The 20845-nt window shown below is 38.8% G+C and overlaps 1 protein-coding gene across 13 annotated transcripts in view; it reads right to left on the bottom strand.

Annotated features, from left to right (window-relative positions):
- Nucleotides 1-20845, bottom strand: part of Pabir3 (PABIR family member 3) — a 63634-nt gene that overhangs the window by 20574 nt on the left and 22215 nt on the right. For 6 of the 13 annotated variants that reach the window (NR_197334.1, NR_197333.1, NR_197335.1 and 3 more), the window contains one exon: nucleotides 12624-12719. Coding sequence is in view for 5 of the 13 variants with exons in the window: in NM_001433119.1 (NP_001420048.1) it covers nucleotides 12624-12719 (96 nt within the window). In the remaining 8 variants the exon portion in view is untranslated. Of the gene's footprint in view, nucleotides 1-9550; nucleotides 9692-12623; nucleotides 12720-20845 lie in introns of those variants that run through there. The other 7 variants (NR_197332.1, XR_015646451.1, XR_015646452.1 and 4 more) reach the window with 2 other exon arrangements.

Below are 20845 nucleotides of genomic sequence, written 5' to 3'. Positions count from 1 at the left end.
TCAAAGTCACTCAGAACCCCAAGCAGAACTTGAGCTCCTAAAGTCAGGACTCCTGTATTTCTTAAGAATAATCTGGAGGCAAAAGTTGGCTCAGAGGTTAAGAGTACTTGCTGCTGTTGCAGAAGACCTGGGTTCACATCCTAGTACCTACATGATGGCCCAGAAACCACTTGTAACTCCAGTTCCAGGAAACTCTATGCCTTCTGGCTTCCTGAGGCACCAAGCATGCATTTGGGGCATATACAGACATGCAGGCAAATCACTAAGAAACAAAAAATTAAAAAAAAGAAGTCTGGACTGAGTATGGAGATGCATGCTTTTAATCCAAGCTCCTAGGAAGCAGAAGAAACAGGCGCCTGAGTTTAAGGTCAACCTTGTCTATAAAGCAAGTTTTATGTTAGCCAGGGCTAGATATTGAGACCCCATCTCAAAAAGTTACAGGCTGGACGCTCCCAGCAAAAGGATTATAGGATCTTTGTCACCAGTTTCCTTTACATCAGTAAGTCCACAGGGATTTCCAACTTGTATACAAGTAGCTATTGGTCAATTCATTAAGGATCCAACTAGTAACATCACTCACTTAATGCTTTGTTTCTGAGGGACCAGGGTCATTAAGTCTCCTACTATTAAAGGGGCTGAGCACACTTCCGAGATTCCTATATGATGGATGATGAATCTCTGTACTTACATATTGCAGGCTTTTGGAAATCGGTTGTTTACTTTGTCTAAGACAGAATCTTTCTATGAGGACCAGGACTCATTGTGTAGGGCAAGCTGACCTTTGATCTTGAACATTCTCCTGCCTCAGCCTCCACTGGGCTGGGCTTACAGGTCTTTACTACCAATGCCTGGATTTCTTTTAAATCATAGACTATCAAGGAAATAAGTTATCTTTGGGGGGGGGGCATTCATATGACTTCCCGGTCTTTTCTAAATGCACAATTTCAACTATGTGACAACAAAATTTATCTGTATAATAGAATTTTCAAGCACAAGTTCTAAGATTCTAAAGTAATTTAAAACACTTGAGGGGAATCATAATTAGTTTCCCCCATAGATATCCAATAACATAGATGCATTTTCATCATGCATTTATATATAGTTGCTTCTAGGTGAATTAAAATTTTTCATTTAGGCGATGAGATTAAATATATCCTGTTGTGGGAGTACAAATAATTCAAAGAGCAGGGACAAAGATTAATGCAGATTAGAATCCTAACGTGTGTGCTTTTAATAGCTTACTTGATTTACCTTGGCACTAAGGAGCCAATGAAACAAGCCACCCAGCCAAAACTTTAAACCTAAACCAATCCCTAGTTTTTAAAATTGGAGATTTCTAATTGTGAGAGCTGCTTAACAAGAGAACTAACTGCTGTGACAGCTGGCTCATAAGAAGATTTCAAACTGTGGCTGAAAGAGGATCTTTCTGGAATCCATTGGATTGTTGTTGTTGTTGTTGTTGTTGTTGATGATGATGATGATGATGTTATTTAATTTGGCTTTCCTTTTGTGTTTGTTTTGTTGCTTTTGTTTTGAAGACAGCCTCACATAGCCCAGGCTAGCCTCAAACTTACTATGTAACGAGGAAAGTCCTTATCCTTAGCCCACCTCTAGAGTGCTGGGATAACAGCATGTGTTACTGCTGTGGCTTGGTTTTGTTTTTGTTTTCCTTAAATGCAGGTCTTCTGTTTCTTAGGCTGACCTGGAACTCTCTATCCTCCTGCTTCACTCTTTAGACCTCTGAGTTCTAGGTATCTCCCTGGAATTTTTACAAATTTACTTTGTTGAGACATTGGTTAAAAACACTTCCAAAGTCCTTCCATTTTAAGAGTAGCTGGAGGCAGGAGGATTGTGGAACTCTGACTGAAAACTACATAAAGAAAGAATTAGATTCTAAAGAGTTTATGAGTTCAATAATCTAATAACTTCCACCCTCCTATTAGCCCTTGCAAAGTCTATGCAAACAGTTCTAGCTTTCTAGAAATGAGTTATATCACCATTGTATCTTTCCTCTTCTGCTTTGTCATTTGTGTTTGTTTTCAAGACTGGGTCTCACTCTATAGCCCAGGCTGACCTTGAACTTGCAACGTTACAGCTTTAGTCTCTTGAGTGCTAGAATTACAGGGGAGCACCACATGCTGGACTCTCATATTTCCCTTCTATGCTGCCTTTAAAGTATAAAGAGCTTTCATTCATGTGTTTGAGCTTATGTTATTAAAGAATGCCCTATGTCCTTAATAATTGATACTTATTACCTGAAGATAGGGATAGTATCTCAAGCTTCCTTGTATATCATACAATTTTTAGTATAAAAATTATTCACAGAAAATCATCAGGTATTTGTTGAAAATTCTTCAAATTTCTGCTTTGCTTGGTTTAATTATCATAAAGTTTGTTCTTGTTGTGAGGCAGGGTTTCTGGTAGCTTAGACTATCCTCAAACTTCATACATAGCCAAGGATGAGCTTGACTTCTGATCTTCCTGCTTCTAGCTCCCAAGTGTTGGGATCCCAGGTATGCACCAGCATGACTGGCTAGAGATCATACATTTTTTAAGAACTCTGTTTTTTTTTTTTCTGATCCAGCAATTCAACTTAATAAAGTGAGTTTCCTAGTTTAATCTCAACGAGTTACTCGAGTAAGTACAGATTGGAATCCATTTATAAAGTCATGAGTAAGATAAGAATGTGATGATATATTAGGCTTAAACATTATGCTTTGAAATATTTGAGTTAGGCTGAGCTACATTCCCAGTCCATTTTAGACATTTTTACTAGCATGTATTAACTTCACAAAATAGTAGGTTTTATTGTAACATGTTCATACATGTGTGGAGTGCATCTTGATAATATCCATCCCCTTTATTAGCTTCTTGTCCCCCTCATTTGCATGATTTACAGCCAACTAGCTTCTAGTGCATTGTCAAACTATCTCTAGGGACAGGTCACTGTGAAAAACTAACATGACAATTCTTGGGATGACAAAGATTTCAGTTAAGATGACAAAATACAGCTTTAGCACAATTTTTAAAAATAAGAAAACTAAAAGACAAATCATGAAAAAATTACAATTGCTGTAAGGTGAAAATCAACAACAACAAAAAAATCATTTAAAGAATGGAAGTTAAGTAATTCTAACACTTGAGAAGGTGCAGGTAGAAGGAACAGGAACTCAAGGCAAGCCTCAACTACATAGTGAGTTTGGGGTCAACCTTTGCAACATGAGACCCTGTCTCTAAAATAATTTAAAAGGATTTAAAGAAAAAACAAATGAGAGGATAGCAAAGGAAGAGAAAATAAATATTTCCCATGTACAAAGAGCATGAAACACCATGTTATCTTTGATTCTTAGCATATCAGAATGAGTTGTGGCATTCTTGTGTACAACTAACTAAACCAGTCAGAACTGGCTAGCTATGTGTCACAAGACTATGTTCCTATTACTTATGCTAAAGTGAGAGACTCAAGAGTTCAAGGCTACATAGCAAAATCAGCCTCAAAAGATCCAAAAATTAAACCAAACCCCCAAAGGAATGGAACAGTTATAGTGTATCTGCCGGAAGTGGAAATAAAAGTGAATGAGATAGTTATTTGCTGGCAAGACAAGTACTTTATCTAACTCAGAAGTGGTCTCATAGCCCAGCATCTCTCTGTCTCTCTGTGCATTTCTTAGTCTCTTTGAGAGAGAGAGAGAGAGAGAGAGAGAGAGAGAGAGAGAGAGAGAGAGAGAGAGTTGTATGGCAGGGGAACACAGCTGCATGGATCCATGATTAAAGACTATATCCTCCTCTCCTCCTCTGTAGGGGAATTCCATACTTTGTCCAAACACATAGTTTCAGTAGTGCAATATAGGAGAAGTGAGGGACGGGTACACACACCTAGCTAGCCAGATTATTTGGATACGCCCTAGCACTCAATGGCATGGCCTTAGCCAGGTTGTCCTTGTATCCTAGCTGTGTGTTATGAAACCAGATCTCATGTAGTCTAGACTGACCTTAAACTTAGAATGGTATTGAACTCTTCGTCAAGCTGCCTTCAGCTCCTAAATCCTAGGATTACAGGTAAATGCCACCAAGCTTGACTTGTCAGTCCCCATTACTTACCTTTAGCACTAGTCTTTATACTTGAACTTATCATCCTTTATAGTACAAAATTCTTTGGGGCTAAATGGCCAATGGCATGGGTGAACCTTTATGTGTGTTGTTTAGGAAGAAACACCATGGCAAACAGACCTCATTCCTTGAAGATCCCCTCATATGTTCTTAAGTAGTGCATGAAAGATGTGGCAAGCAATGAAGTTGAGTAACAAAGAAAATATTTTGGTCACTTGTCCTTCACCAATTTATAAGATCCTGTCTCATTTCAGGGGACTATCATGTCTCATACCTCATTCATACTCAATCAAAAGGCTGGGAATGTAGTTCAGTGGTAGAGTACTTGCCTAGTTTGTGCAAAACCCTTGATTCAAGTTTCAAAATTCAGTTGTGTCACAGATGAACATACTCATATGTATCAGGGCCACTGTTTTTTTTTTTTTTTTAATTTTCTCAGAAGAGGCCTGGTGGCTAATACCTAGAATCCTAGCACTTGGGATGGTGAGACAGGTGGATCTGTTGTGAGTTCAAGGCCATCACAACACAGTGAGAAGGTGTCTCAAATAACAATAAACAAACAAAAACAACAGCACAATCATTTCCTCAGGCCTACATTAGATTTTCATCATTCGATTACATTTAAAGATAAATCATTTTTCATTAATGTTTTAAGCAATTCTCTATTTCATATGCTAGGGCAATTTAAACAAATTCTCAGCTTCATTTCATGGTGGTACATTTCTACTGTTCAAAGTGCTAATATTGTCATCAAGTTACTTAAAGCATTTACTTTCGATTTAAATTTTTTAACATGATGTTTTTCCTATTTACAAATTGTTAAGGTTTTTTTTTAAAGAAAGTAAGTGAGGTTTAAAAATCACAAAACCATTAATGAACACCTATAAATATGAGGGGTTCTTTTGGTTTTTTTGTTTTGTGTTTGTTTCAAAAATCCTAATAGAGTTAACGTGTATTCAATCAAGTTTGGTGACAGTCATGAAAATGAGCAAAAGAAAATTCATAAAAATGTAAAAGGCTACAGTTTGTTGATGTTTTCTTTTTTCCCCCCACACTTAATTAGAATGTAAAGTTGATCAGGGCTAATCAGTTGAACACAAGGTCAGTGAAGCCCCAATTACTTATGATTTTCTTTCTATTCAATTAGCTTTATTCATCTTGCTGTTTCTCTATTTACACCTTCCCTACAAATTAAACACCCAAGGATTCCTGTGCAAAATAAGCAATCCTTGCATCTGCGGATAACTAAGTGCATTGGTTTTCATAACTGCTTTGATAGATGACATTTCCATCCTATGTGGAAACTAGCAATTACTGATAGCATTATTTAAAACAGGTGTGGACATTAAGAATCTTTTTTTTACAGTACTGGAGATCAAACACAGGTCCTCAGGCATGTTAGGCAAGTGCTTTACCACTGAGCTGCACTTCCAGATCTAAGCATGCAACTTTAATATTATATTCCTTGGTGGTTAATTGAACAATTATACTTCATTAAAAATCTATGGTCTTATGTTTAATAATTTCATTGATTTCTTCCTATATGTAAATCCAGATCTCAGTTCTTAAACCAGAAGAAGGCACTGAGAATGTGGCCCATTAGTAGAGTTACTGCCTAGCAGGTGCAAAAGCTTGGACTCTGTCTCCAACCACACAAAATCAGATAAAACAAGAAAAAATCAAGGGGTAGTGTTGGGACATACCTGTAATCACAGCAACTGGGAGGTGGAGGCAGGAGGATCATGAAGGCCAGCCTGGGCTACACGAGACTTTGCATCAAACAGACAAAAAATGAAAGTGAAATATTGTCTAGGTATTCGTGCCTGCAAGGTGTATAACTGGATCTTCAGCAGAGATTTATTAAGTATTACTGCAAGGAAGTTAAGGGCACACCCAGGAATCGAACATGTGAACTCTGGATACACGAGTTGTGAAAATGGATATAAATCTAGGTTTTTATTTAAAGTTTCAACTCAATCATAGTCCCCTCTTCAAATCCCCCCCTCTACCCTGTAGATACTTGATAGTGAAAAATGTGAATTCTAAAGCACAACTCCATTGCTTCAGAATGGCCATTTTAACTCTATGTGTAGAATTTGGGACCAGGCAGGTATTTTAAGTAGCTACCTTAAACTAGCTGTATGCTTTCTATTTGTGAGTTAATTAGAATAAAGTGAATTATCTTTAAGAAACTACCATTTTTACTATTAACCAAATTCCATAATGTGACATTTTATCTATCTATCTATCTATCTATCTATCTATCTATCTATCTATCTATCTATCTATCAACACGTGTCACTATACTTAGCTTTATTTTTCTAAACATATTAGTTATAAACATATATTTATAACCAAAGAGATAAATTCTCTTACAGCACGCAATGAACTGTATAAACACATTTCAAAATACCGACCAGAAACATTTGCCTGTGAAAAACCAGCACTGTGAGCCTAGGAGAGCTGAGGCCCTGGGTTTAATCCTAGTTGTATATATGTAAAGGCAGAATTGCTATAGTCATTACCTTGATGAAAGTATTAATGCTTGCCATTTACATCTTATAATACTAGCTGCCCATGGGGAAAAACCTGATACTCAAGTAGAGTATATGTGAATGATGAATGATCAGGGCTACCATTTAAAAATCATCCAAGGCCTGGAGCGGTAGGTAGTTCCATGGTATTTGCCTAGCATGTGAAAAGGCCATGAGTTCAGTTCTCAGCAACACAACAACAAAAGGGCCCAAGAGATAGATTCACTAGCTCTTCTTATAATAAAAGCATGGCTTACACAGTGCACTCCATCCCTTGCCAGATGAAGCTTAGACTGCTATTAGAAAAAAATGACCCATTTTCCCCTTTTCATTTAAAATTAAAACGTGAAAAACAAAAATGCATTCCTTATAAAAGAAACTTTGAAATATGCTTTGATAATCCTAGTATTGGTTTAAAGATAGTATTTTACAGCTGTCTGGCATCTTCAAATGTCTTGGACTGGCCAATTGAAGCCTCATCAGCTCTTGATTATCCTACGGGACTGAATTGCTCCTTATCACACACACTTGAGAGGCTAATCTTCATTTCATATTCCCAAAGTTTTCTGAGTCCTCAATCTTTTGAACAGTTTTCCTGACCAGAATCTTCATTTTTACTTTTATACCATTGTTCTCTGATTTTCATTTGTGTTAATGGACTCCAAATAGGAAAGAGGTCGTTTCCCAGGTGAATGTTAATATTCCAAAATACTTAAATGAGATTAGATTTCAACTCACCTGCTATTGAGTTTGATCACTAATGATCCAATGAATTCTTATCAAATTTGTATAGGATATGCCAGGGAGAGTGGTATACAGAGAATTCACTTTGGAATTGCCTTACGGATATACAAATAAGGCAGCTGTCTTCTAGATAGCTGAAACCCAGGTGTGTGTGTGTGTGTGTGTGTGTGTGTGTGTGTGTGTGTGTGTCTGTGTGTGTCTGTGTGTGTGTCTGTGTGTGAGTGAGAGACAGAGAGACAGACAGAGAGAGACACAGAGAGACAGACAGGGAGAGAGACAGAGAGAGGGAGGAGGAGGGGTGGAGGAAGGAGAAGAGGTAGAGGAGGGGGAGGAGGAGGGCATGTCACCAGGAAGAGACCACGCTTTTTATGCCAAAACTGAATGATAAAAAGTTATAAGCAGTGCCAAGGATTGAACACAGGGCCTCATGCATGCTGGGCCAGAATCTACAACTCAGTCACACTATCAAACCCAAAGAAAAAATTTAATTTATACATTCTAAGAAAATGTCACCATGTAATAAGATATTTTGTATGTAACTGTAGCAAAAGGAAAACCAACTCTAATGCAGTAAATCGCCTCTAATTTAAACACATCATTGGTTTATTTATTTAATTAAACCAGAGCCAGAAGCATGCTAGAGAAGCACTTCACTACTGAGACACAGCCTATTTTTAATTAATTATTAATTAATGATATTTGTTGCCCAGGATTGCGTTAAAGTCTCTATATAGTCAAAGAAGACCTTAAACTTCCGATCTTGCCTCTACCTCCATTATGCTGGGACCCAGGCATGCACTACCATATTTGGTCTTCGCAGTGATAGGAACTGAACTCAGAGCTTCTTGCACACTAGGCAGGTACTTTACCAAATTCTCCACACTCCCCGGTTCCTTACTCTTAAATATACAAATGACTTTAACTTACAGCTCTTACACTGCTTATATATTTGAATCAGTTTCCAAAATTTATCTAGTCCTTTCTTTTTGAGACAATGTCTCATGCAGTAGCCGAAGCTGGCATCAAATTTGCTGTCTAGCTATTGATGACCTTGATATCCAGATCCTTCTGGTTCTACTTCCCAGTAGCTGGAATTATGGGTGTGAGGCACCATGCACAGCCCAATTTTACCTATTTCTTAGAATATAAAAAGCCCAAATGAGACACAGTGTCAGGAAGAATGTCATTAATTAATCTAAAATACAGAAACTATTGAGAGATGTACCAATCTTTTTCCTATATTTTTCTTCTCTTTCCCTCCCATAATTTAGTGTTCTCAAACACAATTTTAATTTCCTTCCTATTTACCCTTTCTCCTCTCAACAGTAGTTGAACGTTGTACTAAGTCCACAGTTCAGTAGTCATATTTATAAAGGAAGAAGAACATAGCTTCATGTCATGCATGGAGAGTGTGGTGTGTGCTGATGAATACTAAATTTTCCAATTCATAGTTATATAGAATTCTATAGTTGTCAATGTGTCTTTAAAAGTACTTCTAAGATTTATTTTTATTTTATGTATATGAGAACACTGTAGCTGTCAGACACACCAGAAGAGGGCATTGGATCCCATTGCAGATGGTTGTGAGCCACCATGTGGTTGCTGGGAATTGAACTCAGCACCTCTGGGAGAGCAGTCAGTGCTCTTCACCACTGAGTCATCTCTCCAACCCCTTTAAAATTATTTCTATTGGAATAAAGTGAAAGATGTCTTTTAAAATAATTTTGTGAAGGCTCAAGAGATGCTTGGCGTTTGAGAGCACAACTGCTGTTGCAAAGGCCCCAGTTCAGTTCCAGCACCCACACCAGGCAGCTTACAACCACCTGTAACTCCAAGAGATCTAACATTTTCTTCTTGCCTCTGAGGACAGCTGCAGACATGCATATAGCCACCCATGGATATATACATGAGAGGAAGGGATGGAAAGTATGTAAATATGGTATTCACGTATGAACTTTTGCAAAATTAAACATTTTAAGTAAGTAAAGAAAGGACGGAAGGAAGGAAAGAAGGAAGGAAAGAAGGAAGTTTTTAGCCAGGTGTGGTGGCTTTTAATTTGGGAGGCAAAGGCAGGTGGATCTCCATGAGTCTGATGCCAGCCTAGTCTACATAATAAGTTCCAGACCACCCAGACTCTAAAAGAACAAAAAACAATAACCAAATAAAAACAAAAATGAATAATATTTAATATTAGCTAATTGTACAATATAATTTAAAGTTATATCTGCCAGAATGTAAAGGTACCATTACTTTTTGATGTTTCCAGGATACTTGATCTAAAAGGTCTGACGATCGTGTGAATTCTAAAAATAAAACCATCATAATTATTATAAGAAAACTTTTAAAGAAAATCAATCAACTCATTATAAACAATTGAATCTATTTACGAGTGAGAACTATGTGTATTATACAATATCACATCTCTGTGTTGCCTTTCTCTAAACATTAATATGAAATAAGATAAAAAAAAACACAGATGAAAAGGTTCTTGCAGTTCTGGAGATGGAACCCATGATTTCGCTCATGATAGGCAACCACTTCAGAGTACTACCACTAAGCTACAGATCCCCAGGGATTTTTCTGTTAAGTGCTTTAGAAAGCTGGGGCTATAGGTGACTTGGTAGAGTGTTTAGCCAGCATGGTAAATGCTCTGGGTTTGATCCTCAGCACTATATAAACTAGATATGGTAGTGCATGCCCTTAATCCCAGGATTTAGGAGGTGGAGGTTGAATGATCAGAAATTAAAGGTTTTTCCCGTTACCCTATTAGGCTTGATGATATAACATGGACTATATGAGATCCTGTTTTAAAAGAAAATAAAAAAGGAGCTATTGATAGTCGATGCTTAAGAACAAATTCAAATTCTGTTAGAGATGACTATGGTCAAACCAGGGTTAAGGAATTACTGAATTCATCACATATTGTTGATCACTTGATGCTTCTTTTCAGTATAATTGAAATGATAACTGGAAACAAATGGCATTTTAATTTAACTAAAGCGAAATGACTTGTTTTTACAGAACGTTGAGCTGTGCTTTCTGTTAAGCCACCAAAATACTTGGAGGCCAGAGGTAAATTCAGTGCTAGAGTGCTTGCCCTGTCTGCACAATAGCCTGACTTTTATCCCTAGCATTGAAAAAGAAATTTACTCTACAAGCAATTTAGTATTTTCAGACAACATAAACTTAAATTGAACATTGTCATGGTCACTTAGCCTGATAACTGTACAATTCTAACTGTTCAGGAGATCAAGCCAAGGAGATGACAGATTAAAGGCCAGTATGACATACAGAGTGAGTTCAGGGCCACCCTGGGTGACTTAGCAACATACTGTCTCAAAATAAAAAGTAAAATAAATTCTAAGGGTATAGCTTACTGGGCGATTGCTGAACTAGAATGCACAAGGGCCCTGAGTTCCATCTCTACGAAGGAAAGGAAAAAGAAAGAAAGAGAGAAAGAAAGAAAGAAAGGAAGGGAAGGAGAGAGAGAGAGAGAGAGAGAGAGAGAGAGAGAGAGAGAGAGAAAGAGAAAGAGAAAGAAAAAGGAAGGAAGAAAAGGAAAAATAAAAACATTGCAGAAGAGAGAAAATAAAAGAAATGGCCATATATGAGTCAGCACTTGGGAGGCCGAGGCTGGAGGATCACCACAAGTTCAAGTCCTGTCTAGAAAGAAAGACTTTGAATAAACAAGCAATAACAATAACAGTAACAATAACAATAACAAAAAAGCTAAAATTGTCACATGGACCTGTGAATGAGGCTTGAAGGCAAACCACTGCAATTCCCACACATTTGTAAGGATGGCGAAAAATCACTGTTAAAACCAAATGGAATAGATATTTTAAAATCAATATTTTTCTCAGAAAACAAATTAGTGGCTTCCTAGGGCATGCAGGTATGATGGGAGAAGACTGAATACCAAACATCCAAAGGGAATTAGTGTAAAGAAAATTTGTTTTTCTCCTGATGTAATTGTCGTCTTGGATGCTTTCTGCCTCAGTTTGCTAACCTAGGCCTATTCCTGGAAGCTTCTAGCCTCTCTACAATCTTATCTAGGCCTAGAATGTTTTTAGCCTCTGGGATTTACTGCTGAATAAACTTACCCCTTTTTAGTTCTTTCTGATCTCTATCTGGCTGGTCAACACAGCCGTTCTGGCTTAAACTGCCCTCCAAGCTGACTGATTCAATCTGGATTCTCTCACCTTCTAGCTGAATTGCTCCACTTGGCCTCAAACTAATTCTAGCAATCTGTTCTAATCTTCTGTCTCTTTCTCATTTTCTGCCTTGTTCTGTCTTCACGTGTGTCTAGCTTGTTCTCTCTCTCTAAAACCTGTCTCTGTACAACCCTCCCAGTAAAAATGCCTGCCTCCTTCTCTCTGCACTGCCCCTCAAGTAGTGTTCCTTTCCTCTCCCTTCTCATGAGAGTGGGGCATATCCTATTCTGTCAAATATTTCCCTGATTCATCACTTCGTCTGCCATTCAATTAGACGGCACTTTCAAACCCTGGTACTTCCTTCTACAAACTAAATTTACCTTCATCATTTGGGATTAAATGTATGTACTAAGCGTGTGTCTAAATTTCAACCAGAGGGATAGAGATGTGTGTTAAGGGCTGAGCCATACCACAATCAGAAAAAGTTTTTTTCAGTTAATATCACAATGTTGGGGTTCACACTGTGATCAAATATCCTGCAACAAATTAGCATGAGAACTGCTCTATACCTTTACTATGGTTATAGCCACAGACATGTACATTATTCCAAAATTAATTTAATTATACATTTAAAAGCTGCTGAATTTAGTTGGTTGTGCATAACATGTTTAAGAACTGGAATTGAAAGTTTCCTGAGGGGTTGGGGATTTAGCTCAGTGGTAGAGCGCTTGCCTAGCAAGCGCAAGGTCCCGGGTTCGGTCCCCAGCTCCGAAAAAAAGAAAAAAAAAAAAGAAAAAAGAAAAAAAGAAAAAGAAAAAGAAAGTTTCATGAGTCATTTTATGTTTGTTTTTGAAACAGTCTCACTATGTAACCCAATGTGGCTTCATACTTGAGACTCTCAGGCTTCAACTTTTCAAGTTTACAGGCAGTTTTCTGAGACTATAGGCAGTGTCACCAGGAATCCATCGCAAAGACTCAGATATACAATAGTCAAATATATTCCCCTAAAGACTTGAGTGGGTGACTATTAATATACTTTAACATTACAAGAAACATAGACTTTTAGGCACTCCTTTCTTACCTTCCCAGGTTTCTTGGCGAGAGAAGCCGCTGGGGAAACTGGATTTAGATTGGTGTTCCTTTTAGTGGATGACGTCATGGTGTTGTTGTCATCATTCTATGTAAAGAGAAAGAAGTGTCCAGTTGCAGCACTAGCTGTATACTAATCAAGGACTAGGGGCCAATAGCTCTGGATGAACAGGGAAATAGTACAGGATCACAGTGCTACAGTGAGGATGTCTTGCTATGAAGCAAGTGGGGGGGACAAGGTTCATGTAGATAAAACAATGGCACACTTGGTCTTCTAAAAGTGAGAACTATGTGGTGTTTACCTAGTGCCCCAGAAAGACATTGTGAACAGTCAATACTGAGCAATATATATAATATACTCAGGCTCTAAATTAGTGTTTTCCTATGGTTGTACTTACTTCTATACTACTGAAAACTATAAGGTAATAAACACATTTACTTCCAATATTTCATTTATATCTTAGTTCTTATATCTTAGCTAATATTTTTTGGTCCTTTCCTGCAAAGAATTACTCCCATGCCTCAACATTTTAAAATATATTCTTTTCCATCTAGGGTAAACTTATACTTGTACAGTATGTGTTCTCTTCCACTCCCCCAACCCAACATTCAGGTTCTCTTACTCATTCAGACCAATCCCTGAAGTAATTAGAATCTGCTCCATTAAAGAACTCTTAACAGAATCCACTAACTAAATTACTGTGAAGTCTGAGAAGGACCCAGACTCCGGGTTTGTTTGGTTTTTGTTTGTTTGTTTTTTTTATTTTGTTTTGGTTTTTGGTTTGGGGAGGTTGTTGCTGCTGTTGTTTTGTTTGTTTGTTTTTGCTTTGTTTTGTTTTCAGTTCCCACAGAGCTCAGTTAGATAAAGTCAAGGGACATAAGGACAGGCTGTCTTCTCCTTGTGGCTATAAATGGCAATGAAAGTCAGGGCTCACAGGGTTCACATTATTATTGCTTGTCCTTGACTTATCTGACACACATGTTGCTCTTCTTTTTAGCTTAAAGAAAAACCTTGTTTTTTATTTATCATTTTCCCACACAGTAGCTATTTCCCTGCTCCAAAGCCTGACTATACTATATGATCTAGCTCTGAACAACATGCAACTCACTGTCTTCAAAGGCTACCCTGAAATGAGGGCCAGGTGCCCATCTGACACATCTTTGAAAGGAAATGATGTCTTCTGCCAACAACATATTTCCGCATCTACTGACTCCCAAATCTAGACGTTGTTGACATTAGCCGGAATCAATCCCATTCAAATTTTAGAGTAACTCTTGTTTGATCACAGATGTTCACAGAAAAGAAGAGTAAAAGTCATGTAACAATCACAACTAAGTAACCATAATGTTTGCAGACATTTAAAAACATAAAGTAAGGCTATACCTATAGCCTAAACATCAAAATATTAGTGGAAAAATTCTAAATTATTGAATAAAGCCCAGTAAATCTACCCCTTAACGTGCTAATCTATAGTTTCTGAACAAAATAGAGCCTCATGTATCCAGGCTAGCTTCAAATTTATAGTCAAGGATAACCTTGAACTCCTGATCCTCCAGTCTTTACCTACCCAGTGTTGGCAACAACTGAACTTTTCTTAGGTTAGCCAGAACAGAGAGCAAGTTGGTCCACTGGTCCACAACAGAATTAACCTCAATCAATCTCTCTGACTCTGTTCCTCTCTGTGTCTCTCTGTCTTTGTGTCTCTGGATCTCTCTGTGTCATCTGTGTATCTCTCGGGCCTTGGATCTCCCCACCCCCTCCCTGTCTCCTCCCTCCATCCCTCTTCTCTCCCTCCTACTATGCTGTCTGCTGGCCTGCTATTTCTAAGCTCAAGGAATCCTTCTGTCTCTGCTTTTCCACTGTCGACTACATCTATCGAGGCACTTTATAATTCCCAGGAACATCTATAACGTAGGGTCAGAAAACCATGTTATTTCAACCCCTCTTTCACATAGTGACATTTTGTTTTTATGGTGAAATCACAAACTGTTTCTTTTTAAATATCTTTTTAAAATGTGTATTTGTGGAAGCCTGAGTGAGTTTCTGTGAATCACATGTGTGCAAGAACCCAGAGAGGTCAGAAGGTGACAGAGCCACTGGACTGCCATCACGGGAGGTTGTATGCTGCCATGTGGGTGCTGTTAGCACAACACTATGTTTGTGAAAATAACAATTTTCTACCAAATTAAAATGTGAATACTGCTTCCTGGTTGCTGCCGCTGCAGAGAGCCCCTGGGCAGCACCCCACGAGCGAACTTGAGCCTCGGGACCACAGGTAAGACCAAATTTTCTGCTGCAAGAAAGCTGCCTGGTGAGCTTGGGACACACGGAAGCAGAATTTCTCTAGAACCGGGCACGTTCTGTGTTTACCGGAAGTCCCACACCCGCGGATCCCGGCCCGCAGCAGCTCTCTGCTCCCAGACCCGGTGAGAGAGAGACCCAACCGCCTGGTCAGGTGGGCACTCCTGAGGCTGCAGAGCGGAAGAGACCACCAACACTGCTCACCCCTGCCCACATCCCTGGCCCAAGAGGAAACTGTATAAGGCCTCTGGGCTCCCGTGGGGGAGGGCCCAGGAGCGGCAGGACCCCTGTGCCTAAGACACCACCAGAACCAGAAGGAAACAGACCGGATAAACAGTTCTCTGCACCCAAATCCCGTGGGAGGGAGAGCTGAACCTTCAGAGAGGCAGACAAGCCTGGGAAACCAGAAGAGACTGCTCTCTACACACACATCTCGGACGCCAGAGGAAAAAGCCAAAGACCATCTGGAACCCTGGTGCACTGAAGCTCCCGGAAACGGCGGCACAGGTCTTCCTGGTTGCTGCCGCTGCAGAGAGCCCCTGGACAGCACCCCACGAGCAAACCTGAGCCTCGGGACCACAGGTAAGGCCAAATTTTCTGCTGCAAGAAAGCTGCCTGGTGAACTCAAGACACAGGCCCACAGGAACAGCTGAAGACCTGTAGAGAGGAAAAACTACACGCCCGAAAGCAGAACACTCTGTCCCCATAACTGACTGAAAGAGAGGAAAACAGGTCTACAGCACTCCTGACACACAGGCTTATAGGACAGTCTAGCCACTGTCAGAAATAGCAGAACAAAGTAACACTAGAGATAATCTGATGGCGAGAGGCAAGCGCAGGAACCCAAGCAACAGAAACCAAGACTACATGCCATCATCGGAGCCCAATTCTCCCACCAAAACAAACATGGAATATCCAAACACACCAGAAAAGCAAGATCTAGTTTCAAAATCATATTTGATCATGATGCTGGAGGACTTCAGGAAAGACCTGAACACACTTAGGGAAGCACAGGAAAACATTAATAAACAAGTAAAAGCCTACAGAGAGGAATCGCAAAAATCCCTGAAAGAATTCCAGGAAAACACAATCAAACAGTTGAAGGAATTAAAAATGGAAATAGAAGCAATCAAGAAAGAACACATGGAAACAACCCTGGATATAGAAAACCAAAAGAAGAGACAAGGAGCTGTAGATACAAGCTTCACCAACAGAATACAAGAGATGGAAGAGAGAATCTCAGGAGCAGAAGATTCCATAGAAATCATTGACTCAACTGTCAAAGATAATGTAAAGCAGAAAAAGCTACTGGTCCAAAACATACAGGAAATCCAGGACTCAATGAGAAGATCAAACCTAAGGATAATAGGTATAGAAGAGAGTGAAGACTCCCAGCTCAAAGGACCAGTAAATATCTTCAACAAAATCATAGAAGAAAACTTCCCTAACCTAAAAAAAGAGATACCCATAGACATACAGGAAGCCTACAGAACTCCAAATAGATTGGACCAGAAAAGAAACACCTCCCGTCACATAATTGTCAAAACACCAAACGCACAAAATAAAGAAAGAATATTAAAAGCAGTAAGGGAAAAAGGTCAAGTAACATATAAAGGGAGACCTATCAGAATCACACCAGACTTCTCGCCAGAAACTATGAAGGCCAGAAGATCCTGGACTGATGTTATACAGACCCTAAGAGAACACAAATGCCAGCCCAGATTACTGTATCCAGCAAAACTCTCAATTAACATTGATGGAGAAACCAAGATATTCCATGACAAAACCAAATTTACACAATATCTTTCTACAAATCCAGCACTACAAAGGATAATAAATGGTAAAGCCCAACATAAGGAGGCAAGCTATACCCTAGAAGAAGCAAGAAACTAATCGTCTTGGCAACAAAACAAAGAGAATGAAAGCACACAAACATAACCTCACATCAAATATGAATATAACGGGAAGCAATAATCACTATTCCTTAATATCTCTCAATATCAATGGCCTCAACTCCCCAATAAAAAGACATAGATTAACAAACTGGATACGCAACGAGGACCCTGCATTCTGCTGCCTACAGGAAACACACCTCAGAGACAAAGACAGACACTACCTCAGAGTGAAAGGCTGGAAAACAACTTTCCAAGCAAATGGTCAGAAGAAGCAAGCTGGAGTAGCCATTCTAATATCAAATAAAATCAATTTCCAACTAAAAGTCATCAAAAAAGATAAGGAAGGACACTTCATATTCATCAAAGGAAAAATCCACCAAGATGAATTCTCAATCCTAAATATCTATGCCCCAAATACAAGGGCACCTACATATGTAAAAGAAACCTTACTAAAGCTCAAAACACACATTGCACCTCACACAATAATAGTGGGAGATTTCAACACCCCACTCTCATCAATGGACAGATCATGGAAACAGAAATTAAACAGTGATGTAGACAGACTAAGAGAAGTCATGAGCCAAATGGACTTAACGGATATTTATAGAACATTCTATCCTAAAGCAAAAGGATATACCTTCTTCTCAGCTCCTCATGGTACTTTCTCCAAAATTGACCATATAATTGGTCAAAAAACGGGCCTCAAAAGGTACAGAAAGATAGAAATAATCCCATGCGTGCTATCGGACCACCACGGCCTAAAACTGGTCTTCAATAACAATAAGGGAAGAATGCCCACATATACGTGGAAATTGAACAATGCTCTACTCAATGATAACCTGGTCAAGGAAGAAATAAAGAAAGAAATTAAAAACTTTTTACAATTTAATGAAAATGAAGATACAACATACTCAAACTTATGGGACACAATGAAAGCTGTGCTAAGAGGAAAACTCATAGCGCTGAGTGCCTGCAGAAAGAAACAGGAAAGAGCATATGTCAGCAGCTTGACAGCACACCTAAAAGCTCTAGAACAAAAAGAAGCAAATACACCCAGGAGGAGTAGAAGGCAGGAAATAATCAAACTCAGAGCTGAAATCAACCAAGTAGAAACAAAAAGGACCATAGAAAGAATCAACAGAACCAAAAGTTGGTTCTTTGAGAAAATCAACAGGATAGATAAACCCTTAGCCAGACTAACGAGAGGACACAGAGAGTGTGTCCAAATTAACAAAATCAGAAATGAAAAGGGAGACATAACTACAGATTCGGAGGAAATTCAAAAAATCATCAGATCTTACTATAAAAACCTATATTCAACAAAATTTGAAAATCTTCAGGAAATGGACAATTTCCTAGACAGATACCAGGTATCGAAGTTAAATCAGGAACAGATAAACCAGTTAAACAACCCCATAACTCCTAAGGAAATAGAAGCAGTCATTAAAGGTCTCCCAACCAAAAAGAGCCCAGGTCCAGACGGGTTTAGTGCAGAATTCTATCAAACCTTCATAGAAGACCTCATACCAATATTATCCAAACTATTCCACAAAATTGAAACAGATGGAGCCCTACCGAATTCCTTCTATGAAGCCACAATTACTCTTATACCTAAACCACACAAAGACACAACAAAGAAAGAGAACTTCAGACCAATTTCCCTTATGAATATCGACGCAAAAATACTCAATAAAATTCTGGCAAACCGAATTCAAGAGCACATCAAAACAATCATCCACCATGATCAAGTAGGCTTCATCCCAGGCATGCAGGGATGGTTTAATATACGGAAAACCATCAACGTGATCCATTATATAAACAAACTGAAAGAACAGAACCACATGATCATTTCATTAGATGCTGAGAAAGCATTTGACAAAATTCAACACCCCTTCATGATAAAAGTCCTGGAAAGAATAGGAATTCAAGGCCCATACCTAAACATAGTAAAAGCCATATACAGCAAACCAGTTGCTAACATTAAACTAAATGGAGAGAAACTTGAAGCAATCCCACTAAAATCAGGGACTAGACAAGGCTGCCCACTCTCTCCCTACTTATTCAATATAGTTCTTGAAGTTCTAGCCAGAGCAATCAGACAACAAAAGGAGATCAAAGGGATACAGATCGGAAAAGAAGAGGTCAAAATATCACTATTTGCAGATGACATGATAGTATATTTAAGTGATCCCAAAAGTTCCACCAGAGAACTACTAAAGCTGATAAACAACTTCAGCAAAGTGGCTGGGTATAAAATTAACTCAAATAAATCAGTTGCCTTCCTCTATACAAAAGAGAAACAAGCCGAGAAAGAAATTAGGGAAACGACACCCTTCATAATAGACCCAAATAATATAAAGTACCTCGGTGTGACTTTAACCAAGCAAGTAAAAGATCTGTACAATAAGAACTTCAAGACACTGAGGAAAGAAATTGAAGAAGACCTCAGAAGATGGAAAGATCTCCCATGCTCATGGATTGGCAGGATTAATATGGTAAAAATGGCCATTTTACCAAAAGCAATCTACAGATTCAATGCAATCCCCATCAAAATACCAATCCAATTCTTCAAAGAGTTAGACAGAACAATTTGCAAATTCATCTGGAATAACAAAAAACCTAGGATAGCTAAAGCTATCCTCAACAATAAAAGGACTTCAGGGGGAATCACTATCCCTGAACTCAAGCAGTATTACAGAGCAATAGTGATAAAAACTGCATGGTATTGGTACAGAGACAGACAGATAGACCAATGGAATAGAATTGAAGACCCAGAAATGAACCCACACACCTATGGTCACTTGATTTTTGACAAAGGAGCCAAAACCATCCAATGGAAAAAAGATAGTATTTTCAGCAAATGGTGCTGGTTCAACTGGAGGGCAACATGTAGAAGAATGCAGATCGATCCATCCTTATCACCCTGTACAAAGCTTAAGTCCAAGTGGATCAAGGACCTCCACATCAAACCAGACACACTCAAACTAATAGAAGAAAAACTAGGGAAGCATCTGGAACACATGGGCACTGGAAAAAATTTCCTGAACAAAACACCAATGGCTTATGCTCTAAGATCAAGAATCGACAAATGGGATCTCATAAAACTGCAAAGCTTCTGTAAGGCAAAGGACACTGTGGTTAGGACAAAACGGCAACCAACAGATTGGGAAAAGATCTTTACCAATCCTACAACAGATAGAGGCCTTATTTCCAAAATATACAAAGAACTCAAGAAGTTAGACCGCAGGGAAACAAATAACCCTATTAAAAAATGGGGTTCAGAGCTAAACAAAGAATTCACAGCTGAGGAATGCCGAATGGCTGAGAAACACCTAAAGAAATGTTCAACATCTTTAGTCATAAGGGAAATGCAAATCAAAACAACCCTGAGATTTCACCTCACACCAGTGCGATTGGCTAAGATCAAAAACTCAGGTGACAGCAGATGCTGGCGAGGATGTGGAGAAAGAGGAACACTCCTCCATTGTTGGTGGGATTGCAGACTGGTAAAACCATTCTGGAAATCAGTCTGGAGGTTCCTCAGAAAATTGGACATTGAACTGCCTGAGGATCCAGCTATACCTCTCTTGGGCATATACCCAAAAGATGCCTCAACATATAAAAGAGACACGTGCTCCACTATGTTCATCGCAGCCTTATTTATAATAGCCAGAAGCTGGAAAGAACCCAGATGCCCTTCAACAGAGGAATGGATACAGAAAATGTGGTACATCTACACAATGGAATATTACTCAGCTATCAAAAACAACGAGTTTATGAAATTCGTAGGCAAATGGTTGGAACTGGAAAATATCATCCTGAGTGAGCTAACCCAATCACAGAAAGACATACATGGTATGCACTCATTGATAAGTGGCTATTAGCCCAAATGCTTGAATTACCCTAGATCCCTAGAACAAACGAAACTCAAGACGGATGATCAAAATGTGAATGCTTCACTCCTTCTTTAAATGAGGAAAAAGAATACCCTTGGCAGGGAAGGGAGAGGCAAAGATT

The sequence above is a fragment of the Rattus norvegicus genome, chromosome X (genome assembly GCF_021556685.1).
Source record: "Rattus norvegicus strain SHRSP/BbbUtx chromosome X, alternate assembly SHRSP_T2T, whole genome shotgun sequence".
Lineage (NCBI taxonomy): Eukaryota > Metazoa > Chordata > Mammalia > Rodentia > Muridae > Rattus > Rattus norvegicus.
Note: the sequence above shows the minus strand (reverse complement) of the source record. Positions and strands in the feature narration are given on the sequence as shown.